This window comes from Fulmarus glacialis, unplaced genomic scaffold (assembly GCF_000690835.1).
Source record: "Fulmarus glacialis isolate BGI_N327 unplaced genomic scaffold, ASM69083v1 scaffold39250, whole genome shotgun sequence".
Taxonomy (NCBI): Eukaryota; Metazoa; Chordata; class Aves; order Procellariiformes; family Procellariidae; genus Fulmarus; species Fulmarus glacialis.
This window is the reverse complement of record NW_009188976.1, coordinates 19656-32532: the sequence shown is the minus strand read 5'-3', so window position 1 is coordinate 32532 and position 12877 is coordinate 19656. Positions and strand designations below refer to the sequence as shown.

Sequence of the window (12877 nt, the reverse complement as noted above, 5' to 3'; positions counted from 1 at the left end):
GCCTCCAGCCAGAAGCGCCCGCGCGTAACTGGCGCGTCCCTCGTGGCGCCCGGGTGGCGTAGGCAGAAGTTTCGAGCGATTGCTTTCCCCCTGGCTGCTCGGGGGGAAAGCTGAGCAAATGGCCCTGCAGGTGGGGGTGAGAGCCTGCTCTTCGCGGTCACCGGCTGCAGCGTGGGATCCTGCTGGGTCTCACTCTGCACGCGAGTGATAAAGTATGCGAACTCGGTGGGCTCACATGCAGAAGTACACAATTTCTTTCAATCTAAAACTGATTTTTTTTTTTTTTTAATTTCTCTAGACCTGAAACTTGGTAAAAAAGTTAATGAAGGTAAAACGAAAGAAGTGTACGAGCTGCCAGATATCCCGGGATGTGTTCTCATGCAGTCAAAAGACCAAATAACAGCGGGAAATGCAGCCAGGAAGGACCGAATGGAAGGGAAGGCTGCCATTTCCAATACAACAACTAGCTGTGTGTTTCAGTTGCTTCAAGAAGCTGGTAAGTATTTCAAAAGTAGAATACGTGCCTGTGTATTACAGATATTGTTACAAAACAGTATTGTTTCTGCGTATTGGTTTGTCCTGCCTTGAGGCTATGATGATTTTTCTGAGTGTCTCTTCTACTAGTTTTTAGTTGCACTTTTCCCTCTGGTACTACAGAGCTGGGTGAGCGACTTGTTCATTTGGAACGTGAGACTATTTGAAGTAGTCTTCTAATCGCAGCTAACGCTACAATAGTTTCTCCTGCTTGTTTGGACACACCCCTAATCCTCCTCTTTCCTTTTGTCAGTTCCTCCCTACATCCGCGCCCCCTTGCCTGTAATACGGGACTGCATGCATCTCGCCTCTCTTACTACATCTGCCTGCATAGAAGTCACTGCTAGCTAGTGGCACTACCAAACTATGTCTAAGCTGTGTGAAATTTGTGTATGAATGTTAAAAGATTAAATTAGAGTATCTTTTTATATTTTTTTTCTTTTCCCCTCTCAGTTGTGTGTGCTACATCAATGTAAGCTTTCTGTACGCTTTGTAGTTAAGCACTTATGAGGACTATATCGCAAATGCATATATTGGTCTGTATTGCATGTATCAGGAACTTAATGTTTACTTTAAAAGACTCAAAATATTTCTGATGCTAGAAGCGAGCTTTCATGGAGTACTGAGTCACTCAAGTTTAAGTTCTGCACCACACTTCCAAAAATGGAGCCAGTATCTTTGCTTTGAGAAAGCATTTTGAAGTGTCTTTGACAGAGAAGTTTGCAAGTTGCAAAGAGGGATTTGTGCTGGTGGGTTTCTAACTTGAGTCGCAAACATTACTATAATACAGGCACCAGTAGACTTGGTTGAGCGCTTATAGCTGTGTGCTCAGTGCACTTGGAAGCATTCGCACAAAGATCGCTTCAAGTACTAGCTGAGTTACTCTAAAAGATGTGTTATCTGTTACAAGATGTAGTAATAGTTCTCAGACAGTCAAACAGTAAAGTCCCAGCATGTTTCATATGTGGGGAAGAGAAAGATGGTTTCTGTAGAGTTCTATCTACCTGTATTTCTGTGCAAGTAGTTCTTAAAATATAGGCTGAGACAAAGATACATCAAGTCATTCAGTATAATCCTCAGTCACTGGCTTTCTTGGGAAACCTATTGTGCATACAGTACAAAGAAGCCTCTAAGGTCTTTCTGATTATATTTGCAGTTGATTAAAACTACCAGTTCTCTTTTAGGAACAATTAATGAGATGTTTTGCCTAATTCTTAAATGATGATAACTAAGATAACAATCAAAATGTTAAATATCCTACAGATATGAGCTTTAAATGTGAAGAAGCCATGCTGTAGACCTCTTAAAGATCCTTAAATGGCTTGTACTCAGTAACTTCAGGTGCTGTGGAAAAATATGCAGAGTAAACTGCAGCTGCATTTTAAAGCCACAAAAGAACTTTCAGGGTTCTTCTCCAGTTTGCTTATTTGACTCGCATAAATTGATAATGTGAATGCCTTATCATAGAAGTAGTTTGTTTGCTTTGCGCAACTCTTCTTAACCTAGTCTTTCAAAGGTGATGATTTACAAAGTTCTGTTAAAGTTTCTCTCCCTTTTATAATAGAGCTAATGTCAGCCCTTCAAAGGCACACATCTGCACTGATGAAAAACGTAGTAGTAAACCATGTGGGGGCCTTAATGCCTGCATTTAGAAGTGACATAATGTGCAGTTGATTATTTAAATCATTCTGCCCTTGAGGCCAATGCAACAAAATATGAAGTATCAATGTTAATACTGTATTTTAAGACTTTTAATTCTTCCTTTATGGCTCTGGAAGTGTAATGGAATAGAGCTACTTCTTGGTTTGACTGGATGCAGCTCCGTTGTCTTCTATTTCTGGCAGATGCCAATTGGGCTTGGCAGTTGTCTTGCCCTGGGGGGAGAAAGGTGGGACTTTCCTCAAGAGTGAGATTGAAAAAAGAGCCGTTTTGCACTTACAGTGCCTATCTGCACGTGTTGGCTGTCCCTGTTTAATATGGGGTCACTTTAGAATTACGTAAGAAGGTTGACTTGCTGCAGCAGGTTTGTGTGTGTGCATGTCTTAATGTCTTTTGCCTAACAAATTACTAAGATCTAGTGCCCTAAATAAATGTTAGTTTGTAACGAAAGGGAGGGCTAAGTAATTCTCTTCCCCACCCCATCCTCCTTTATTAAACAAAGTAGTAAAGACTACCATGCTCCCTAACTCCTTTGAAAGCCTCCAAGTACTGTTCCATGTATAATGGATCTTCCACCAGAGAGCATGGTTGGGTACTTGGTTGCTGCTAACTTTTGTTTAAAAACAAACCATTGTGAGGGATAGATTTTTTTTTTTTTAAAAGCTCTGTGAACAAAATTGTTTGCAAGAATATGGTTTCTGACCAGAGCATAAGGTTCTGAGCTACAAGTGAGTGTTGTACGATAAAATTGGCAAAACTAATGTGGAAGATAACTGTGGAAGGTAACTGCATTGATTGCCTTTTGCAAGGCCCGAGTGGGCTAAAATATCCTAAAGAGATTCAATGTGTCCCTTAAGTCTGGAGAAGTACAAGATGCAGTTGTACTTAAAGGTGTTTGTGACTCTTGTTTTAACTGTGGAGTGTGCCTAGTAATGCAACTAAGCTGCCATCTCTATATTTAGGAATCAAAACAGCTTTTGTCAGGAAACAGAGTGACACAGCATTCATAGCAGCTCACTGTGAAATGATCCCAATTGAATGGGTCTGCAGAAGAATTGCTACTGGCTCCTTCCTCAAAAGAAACCCTGGTGTCAAAGAAGGATATAAGTTTTACCCACCCAAAATTGAGATGTTTTACAAGGTAAGTTTCCTTTCCTGTGATGTTAATCGAACTTAAACAGAGCTAGAACTCTGTATTATCTCCCTTAAAATGCTGACAAATAAAGCGAGTAGAGCTAGTGGCTGACCAATCCTCTCAGTATTGGTAGTTTTGTCATCATAATTTTTTCTTGCATTCTTGTCCAATAGCTGTTTTGTCTAATGTGCATATAATGTAATACTGGCTTACAGGGCCATCAAAGAATAACATGCCAAACTGTATATAAAATAGAAAAATGCTTCATTTATAAGGTGTAAGAACTTTCTAAGCATAAGCCTAATGCATCAGTTGAAATGGATGTGTTGATATATTTGAAGAAATTAAAATAAACACTACTTGCATGGTGAGGGTAAGTAGCTAGCTAGTCACTTAGGATTCTGAACTTCTTTGGGAATGCATGCTGAAAGAAGCGTCTTGTGAACTATGACCTAAAGTGTTGATTGTAGTGTACCCTGTCACTCTTGAGGCACTGTCCAAACTTGAAGTGATTTTAAAGATGTTCAGGTGTTACAGCAAGTGTTTTCAATGTTGCTGTCACTTTTTTAGTGCTAATCATAAAATACTAGTTTGAAGCCTGTATTTGTTTTTTGAGAAACGAGCAAGACCTAGTATTATCTTCTATTGGTTATTTTCCTCTTATAGCAAGCTTAAGTTACATGATGTGTATGTTTTGGTTTTCTTAACAGGATGATGCTAATAATGATCCACAGTGGTCTGAGGAGCAGCTAATTGAAGCAAAGTTCTGTTTTGCTGGACTTACTATTGGCCAGACTGAAGTGGATATTATGGCTCGTTCTACTCAAGCTATTTTTGAGATCCTGGAAAAATCATGGCAGCCCCAAAACTGCACTCTGGTAGACCTGAAGGTATAAGAATCTGATTTCTCACGATCCTGGTTCTGACAGGAAATACATCACTGTATAGTTCCTAAAATAGGATCCTTATTGTCTTTTTAGATCGAATTTGGTGTTAATATTCTGACAAAAGAAATTGTTCTTGCCGATGTTATTGATAATGATTCATGGAGACTGTGGCCTTCAGGAGACAGAAGCCAGCAGAAGGACAAACAGGTAGTGTTTTAATCTTTACCTTCTAAGTGAGTTGGGAAGGAGAATGAAAAAAGTAAACCTACAGTTAAACATCTGCTTTCAGGATGGCTTTTTCTAGATAGTCTTATCTTGTCACAGAGTACAGCTCATAGGGTACCTAATGTCCAATCCTGTTCTCATTAAATAGTTGATTATCTGGTTTATGGTAGGAAAAAATCCTCTGCCTGTATATCTTCAATAGGAATGCCCAACAGCACTATTGACTGGAACTATTGTAATGAAGCGTGGAGCTTCCAGGGGTAATACGAATTTCTGACTTGTTGTACAGATAATAAAATAGTTGGACAACAAATCGGTAGGAAGAATAGAAGCTTTGGTTCCCAGGTCTGCCTCCAAGTTTTTCTGTTTATTCGGAGTGGTATCCTCTACTAGTAGAGATGTGGTGATACATAAGAGGGATCTGCAGGGAGGATGCTTTTCTTCGTTATTTATTTTGGTTAAGCTTGAATTCAATATTCAGTTGTCTCTAAGTGTTACTAACAGACTGTGTCCACGTATGAGGGCTGCAAACATAAGTTTGAAATAAAACTTGTCCTATATTTAAACTTGTAGCAATTACACTTGTCAAATACCTCTGAATTACCAGATGAGTAGCTATGAAAGAATTGGTTTGGGAATGCTGCTGCCATGGAGCTTCTGTGACAGTCGTTGAGACTAGTAACAGAGACCCTCTGAGAGAAAGTGGCTGTAAGCCACAGGGGAAGATTTCAAAGTGTGTGTGTGGGAGGAGGAGGGGTATTACTTTTTTTAAATTAGGAAGCAGAACTGCTGTATTGTTTACTTTACCTGAATTATGTAGTAGCATGCTTGAGTGAATTGATCTGACAGCGCTTTTGCTCATCTCCCTAAAATAAGATACTTAATAACATCATGCAAACCTAGGTTGGCTAGTGCCAGCAATCATGTTGTTACAAATCAAATTTTTAAAAAAGTTGTATGTCTTTCCTGAAATTTACCCTTTGGGAAGCGTCCAAAACCTTGATACCCTCGTGGCTAAAAGCCTTTCATGTTGCAAATGGCCATGAATTGCAATGTAGAAGGTCGTTTATACCTTATTAATTTGGGGTATTCTTATCAATTATGGTAGCAAAAGGAGTGCTTTGTGTACCCAAAACACATTAACTTCAGGTTTTTTTTTTTTTCCTCTTTTCAGTCCTACCGGGACCTGAAAGAAGTGACTCCTGAAGCACTGCAAATGGTTAAGAGAAACTTCGAATGGGTTGCAGAAAGAGTGGAGGTATCTGTTTTATGAACAACATATCTAGACTTCAATAACTGCATGTCTTCAATCCTAGTGACTGCTTTTCTTTCCCTCGCCCCCCTTCACTCTTTTCCCTAGTTGCTTCTGAAAACAAAGAGCCAAGGTAGAGTTGTGGTGTTGATGGGATCTCCTTCTGACCTCAGTCACTGTGAAAAAATAAAAAAGGCATGTGCAACCTTTGGAATTCCTTGTGAGTTAAGAGTGACCTCTGCTCACAAAGGGCCAGATGAAACCCTGAGGATCAAAGCAGAATACGAAGGTAAATGCCAAAGAACTACTGATTTGGATTGAAAGAGTATCATGTTCAAGAATGACTTGGCAACTTAAGGATTTGTGTGGGGTTTTTCCATTTTTTGTTAAATGGACGCCAAGCTGTTACAATGCTGTTCTACACTTGCTAATTACATAATGACAGGTTATAGACTGCACTAAGCAATTATGGAGTAATATATTGTCCTACTGCCCAGCCGCAGCTTCCATTACTCAAAGTCTAACCTCTGCTTTTATGCCAGTACCAGAACTACTTTGCCCAAGCCTTGATCATGTTAATACACTTATTGTAGCATCTTGCTGGTGGTGGCGGCCCTTCTGAAACGAGGAAGAGTGATTAGTTTCTCTAGCTGACTCTGAATATTCTTATGTGTTATGTACAAGGCAGATGTTGCTCCCATCATGTTTTCCTGCCTGTCTAATGAGAATATTCTTGCTCGTTATTTTAGATGCCGTGTGAAAATGATACTTCATTTAAATTCTTATCTTTACCAAGAAAACTTGACATCTCTTCAAAAGTGTTTATAGCCTAGCGGAGGAGAGATAAGAACTATTTTTTTTTTGTAGGAGTATACTTTCTGCTTGGTGAAACTACAGAAACTACAGATGTGGTAACCATAATTGAGAAACACTTATTTTGAGGTGAACTGTGTAAGATTTAAGGAGAGGAACACTCTCCAGATGCCAGAGGTTTAATGGCTATGTTCTCTACAAAGCTAAGCAGCACCTATTCCTCTGATACTGAGACTTCCCCTCAGAGGCAGAGTAAGACATGCTAACTTCAGTTGTGCTAAACAGTAGCTGGGATTTAAGGCTGCAAGACTATGAAGATATTTCTGTGAAGGGGGAAGTTAGACACAAAATTCTAGCGCTATGTAATGGAATTGACAAAATAGCTGCAAACAGGATTTTGGACTCAGATAAAGTTCCCACGAAAGCAAGTGGTAGAGAACAAGATTGCTTATTTCTGAATGTCTTCCTCCGCCCCCAGGAGATGGAATCCCAACAGTGTTCGTTGCAGTGGCTGGCAGAAGCAACGGTTTGGGGCCGGTAATGTCGGGTAACACTGCTTACCCAGTTGTCAACTGTCCTCCACTCTCAGCTGACTGGGGTAGTCAGGACGTGTGGTCCTCTCTCAGACTACCCAGCGGTAAGATGATCTTCAACATGTGCTCTTGTTCTGACCTGGCTCTATTTTTGTTGTTATTCTAGTGTACATATGTATACGAACACACACATGGCAAAACACTGGAAAAGTAGCTGGATCAGTACTCAACAAAGTCTTTAGAAGTATCTTGCATACAGTCTTTGACTTCTTCATGACAAAAAGCCCAATAGACAGAGCAAAGATTACATAGGAATAATCTTTAGAAAAATACAAACCTTGGCTCATCCTTGCTAAATATTCCAGTTTAGAATTGGAATTAGTATTAATGGAGATTTCAATAATTTAATTTTGTTCAGTTATAGAGCTGCATTTTCCTTATGATCAAAGATCAAAAAACGTCTTTCTCCACAATCAGTGTAGGTAAGCTTAACTCTAACTATTACTTCAGTGCATTGCTACCTGTTTTTTTAACTTTGTTAGTGACTTGAATGGATGCTTGGCAACTAGGAGGCCCGGAAGTCTGTTACCTCTTTATAAGGAGAGTCATTTGGTATGCTGGCTTTTGGTTTAAAATGCCATGAAGTAGTCATGTTAGAAGTAGCCGAACACATGACACTTCAGTAGCTTTAAAACTAGATCATGTGGTTCCTGGAGGCTGAAACAAACACTGTTCTTCAGAGGCAGTGTTTTGTTTGACTATAAAATATGCTTTGGTAACTGGCACTCTCTTCTCTGCAGGTCTTGGCTGTCCTACCACTCTGTCACCTGAAGGAGCAGCCCAGTTTGCTGCCCAGATATTTGGGTTAAACAACCATTTGGTGTGGGCCAAACTGCGATCAAACATGTTAAACACCTGGATCTCCTTGAAGCAGGCTGACAAAAAACTTCGAGAGTGCACCTTGTAAGCCATACTAACAAGTAACTTTTATTAGTTACGCAAAGATAATGGCGTGCATATCCATTCATATTAGAATTTACATCTGGATGAGCTCAAAAGTTCTGCATCCTTTCTTACAGAAGAAAGCATTGTTAGAGCAGCAGATGAAGTCTGTTGTGTCCTCATCCTTCCCTTGTGTATTTTTTTTTTTAATATAACAACTCAGTAAAAGATGGGGAAAAATAGTATTTTAGGTATCTTTCTGTTGCTCCAAAATGGTGCTGTTCTGCTTTTTAGTGTATACTGTTAACTACAGACTATGTCAAGAGAATGATTTGGTGCGATCTAAATAGAATTCAACTAGTCTTCTGTATTTCTGTAACAGTAATATTCTTCCATAGTAATAATGTATGTCTTGAACTTATTAACTCAACTGGACTGCTAACTAAAGCCAGTGCTGATGCTGTTCTGCTTGCAATGATGGTATGCTTTCTTTAGCAATAAAATGGCAACAAATGCTGTATTAATAGGAAAAGGGGCTGGAAAAATGTTTTAAGAGCCTGAAATAAATACCTGCCTTATTTTAAAAATGTATATACATACATGTATTTTTTAAGTGTGTGTATACATATTCCACTGATATCTTCTGGAATGATGTGATAAAGTTGACACCACTTCTCTTGTTCATAACAAGCTGTAAATACGAATGGTTTGAGTGAACTGTAACTAGGCTTGTTGCCTGTTTGCTGTAGCTCTTGCCTAGTCCAGTCTTCGTCCTTTTAAATACTAGGCAGATCTCTACCTTCAGTAGTTTTAAAGGGCCTATGTGATGTTGTCAAACTGTCTTCATACACTTCAATAATTCTAGCTATTATATATCTATATTTCCTCACTCTGTTTCTATGGAAATTTTACTGAACTGAAGGGGGGAATAAATAAATAGCAAAACAACAAACTACTGGGGGGAAATCTAAGCATGACTGTCTTGTCCTTGCACACACCAGTCTTCTGGGTAGGTACGATTCTAACAAATATGCAATTACTCAATGTATGTAACAGTTATGCTTTTACAATTATAAATAAACTATTGAATTCAAAGCTTCTTCATGGAGATTGATTGAGTAAATACCCTCAAAAACTAGCCATCAGCTGTGGTACATAACTTCAGGACCCTAAGTTAGTAAATATTCTTGTAAAAAGCTTATGCACTAAAACCTGCATGGAATGGTATTAGGTGGCAGTCTTCTGGAAGATACTCCACTATTCGATTAAGCGTCTTGCTGTTACAGGAAGCTGTGTTGCTTTGTTCCTCATGTACTGCTGTACGAGTGTGTGGTAGGTCAGGCTTACCCCTTGCTGTGAGTAACTGGATTAAATGCTGCTGCTGGCCTTCACACACCTTATGTGTAGTTGTATAGAAGAGCGCTGAACAGTGCTGTCAGCAGTGCTCTCTCTTGGAGTTCGGTGCAGGTGTTTTTTTTATTGGTCAAAGCTTACACTAAAGCAAAATAACTAGAACTCTTTTATTAGTCTTAAGGGTGGTTGCTTTTCTAATGAATTTCTAAATGAAATATCAATAAAAGCGAGGGCTAGTGATGAAAAAGATGTTGAAATTCCTTGGTGGCATACCCTCTCTGTGGAAGCACTGACTTAAAAGTGAAGATCCTCAAGACTGTTTTTTTTTAGCAAGAGGGCTATTTACCAAGGTTGTACTCACCTGCATACTTACGCTAGCACATCTGAAAGCATGCTGTCAGCTAGCTCTCCTAACAAGGTAGTGGTATTAACTTCAACTAGCAGAAAAATTAATGGGCGAAAAGAGATGAGTGCATGCTCTTTGTTTGCTTGGGTGAGTGAATTGGATCATCTTATCTTGTAATCGGACAACCAGAGCCAACAACTGTAAAGGAGAGCGCAGCGCCTCTTCCTCCTGGTGGCAGCAGTCTGCTAGCTCAGCTGTCTAACAACACATAACCTGCGGGTGAGGCTGCACAAGAGGTGAAGGTGTCGCTTCCTATGCTTCCCCTCCCTATCCAACGCTACGCTGGGTGTTAGCTCTGGTGGGTAATCACCTTGGCGAGCCTGTGAGTCACCCGACTACCCTAGCACCATGGTGAGGGAGACAACTGCAGCCAGCCACTTCTGTCTCTGTTTCCACCCGCATCGCTGTGTTGTATTGCTTCTCTGTACAGTCTTCCCCCATGCAGTCAAAATTAGTAACAGACAATGGTTTGAGTGTTACACCTGGAATATTCTGTACTTTCTCTAGTTACTTTTCTCAAATTACTTGCACCCTGATTATACTAACTTCATTTGTAAAATTGTGCCAGTTTACGTTGGGCATGAGCATGCCCAGTGCTTTAGTTGCCATAGAGATGGTTGTTCTGCAGCTTTTGGATGGGGGGTGGTTTGGGGTTTTTTTGTGCAGTCTGTACTGAACTCTCAGAAGCAAACCCTTGCTTGAGCAGTTGCCTTGCAAAGAAGGTCTAAGTCACAGCAGCTAGCATCAACAGTGTGTTGCTGTGATCAGCAGACGAAACCTGCAAAGTCTATTGTATCTGCAAGGACTTTATATAGTTGTCCTAAAGGCCAAAGTGCTGCCTATCAGCTGTTTATAGTTGTTTAGCTGGAAGTTCTTCACAAAGCTTCTGCTGTGAAATGAAAATACTTCCTCTTAGTTCAGCATTCCATCCATTACATTGATGCAATAACCTGAGAATTTCTTCAGCCAGAAATTGCTCTTGTAGCACTTGCCTTTTTTGTCCTATGTTAGAAACTATCCCACAAATTCTTAAATAAAAAGTGCTTTTATCTTCACAAAAACTGTTACATAGAGGGGTTACTGAAATTTATTTGCATTTTTTAAATTGAGTTGGAATGCCTGTAATGAAAATCTGATTTTTAAGCACCTGCTGTGGAACCTAGGATCTTGGATTAGATCATGTCCTAATTAGCAGAGTTACCTGCTTTAACAGTATATGTTCTTTAAAGATATCAGCAAGGAGCTGTTTAGATTTAGCAGAGAGAAGTGCTGAAGGCAGGACTTGTTCTACATCCTACACTGCTTCAGGTACAGGTGAGTGGCACCTGGTGCTCAGCCTTTATAACATCATTTCATTTCAAAAAAAAGCCAACCCCAAACCCAAAAAACTATTCTGTAAAAATGAGGGGAAAGCCAGTCACGGCTCCCACTGATTTGTCCTCCATTCACGGTTCAAAGGTTAAAGGACCTACCCAGTTTTAATATCCCCTGCCTGTGGAGAGCTGCAAAAAGTGAATTGAAGGCCTAGGAGAGGATGTGATCTAGACTTCTTGGGGATGGCATTAAGGCACTCGCTGTTTTTGAAGCCTTTCTTTTTGAAGGCTATTCAAGTAATTCATACCCAAAGAAAAATCATGACTGTTCCCTCGCTAGAGTGGGCATTTGAACCGTTTCTCACAGCCCCAGTGATTTCTTTAGCAATGCAACTTAGTTGTGAAATAGTGTCAGAAATCTTAATCCATGTTTTAAAATAAAATCGGAGGTGCCTGTTGCACGGTATTTGGATCACACTGCAGTAGGCATGTCATAGGCATTTTCAGAGCACACTACCCTGTTCAAAACTTCCAAAAGCTTACACGTCAGAATGCTCAATTTCTGGGCTCAGACAAAAATAAGGTGTAAAGGTTGTTTGAACAACCAAGACTTGTTTCAAGGTATGCACAAGAGGAGAACTTTAAAGTTGCATAGAGGGTTGATTTAAAAAAAACCCACAAACCACAAACCTTGAACTTCCTACAGAGGTTAAGTACCTTTAGAATTGGGTTGCGGTCCCCGTTCCCAAATCCATGTTCCATTTCAGAACCAAGCATGTGCATTCAAAACTCTTTAGAGTTGCTGTGCAATGGCTACTTGAGCGAGAGGGACCTAAAGCCACTTAAACATCTGCTGTTGTACTTTTGCAGAAGCATTTTAGATCTTGACAGGGCAGAACAGCCTCTTACTCATCAAAGCCTCATCAGGATACACAAAGTCAGCGTTCCAGCCAGGCTCTCAAAGCATACCTATCCACTCAAAACATAACATGCTCTCTACAGGTTAGAACAGTCACCCAGGGTATAAGCAATTTAATCCCCGCTCTTCTGGGGGAAAGGGCCAAAACTTAACTTTTCCCTTACTTCTTAGAAGAGTGCTTTAACCACCACAGGCACACGGAGATCTGTGGGAAGGGAAGATCTTAATTTCCCCTTTTTTCCCTTCGCTGTTTCCATTTGTCTCCTTAAATAACTGCAACAGGGGTTGGACCATGACAATGCTGCAGCTGCCTCTAGAGCCTTGGGTTTCTGCCTCAGGAGTCTTGTAGCAGGCCTTAGACAGATCCCATTCTCTTTCTTTGGTATGGAAATGACGATGACTATGAAATACCAGTTCAGCTAGACTGGGAGCTTTCTGAAGGACTTACTTCTTGAAGAGTATGCCCTGAGTGTAAAGAAGATCTTAGACTTGGAGAAGACAGAAGGTTTGTTGTTCCCCATGGAAGGTAAAATTCAAAACTTCTTGAAGAAGGAATTAAGATGTATTTGCATGGAACTTGGTAAAAGAATTAACTATAACAGCTTTTCTCTCTCTCTCTCCCCTCCTGATGACAGATGTCATCACTAGTAGGAGGATATCTTAATAGAAAAATAGCACAGCAAACAATTGCCAAAAGCTCAACAGATGCTTGAGAATATCAAGCACCAAGTTCAAGTCTTTCCAAGGACAGAGCTTTTCACAGAAAAGAACAGGCTGTCTCCCACAGAACTTGGAGCTTCCACGACTCCGGGGTTTCATCCAGCCGGGGGCAGCAGGCCGAAGCATCTAATAATCCGATCTGATCAACTGGCACTTGAAGAGGATGGGCTGTGGCAGCCCCCACAA

The 12877-nt window shown here is 40.3% G+C and overlaps 1 protein-coding gene across 1 annotated transcript; it reads left to right on the top strand.

Moving 5' to 3' along the window:
* Positions 1-298: 298 nt before the first annotated feature.
* Positions 299-8253, top strand: PAICS (phosphoribosylaminoimidazole carboxylase, phosphoribosylaminoimidazole succinocarboxamide synthetase; the record flags this gene model as incomplete). Its single annotated transcript, XM_009580554.1, has 8 exons — positions 299-496; positions 3156-3334; positions 4039-4218; positions 4309-4422; positions 5615-5698; positions 5801-5981; positions 6984-7142; positions 7839-8253. Coding segments are annotated over 8 exons (1262 nt in total), but the record flags the coding sequence as incomplete, so codon positions are not given.
* Between the last annotated feature and the right edge of the window lie 4624 nt (positions 8254-12877).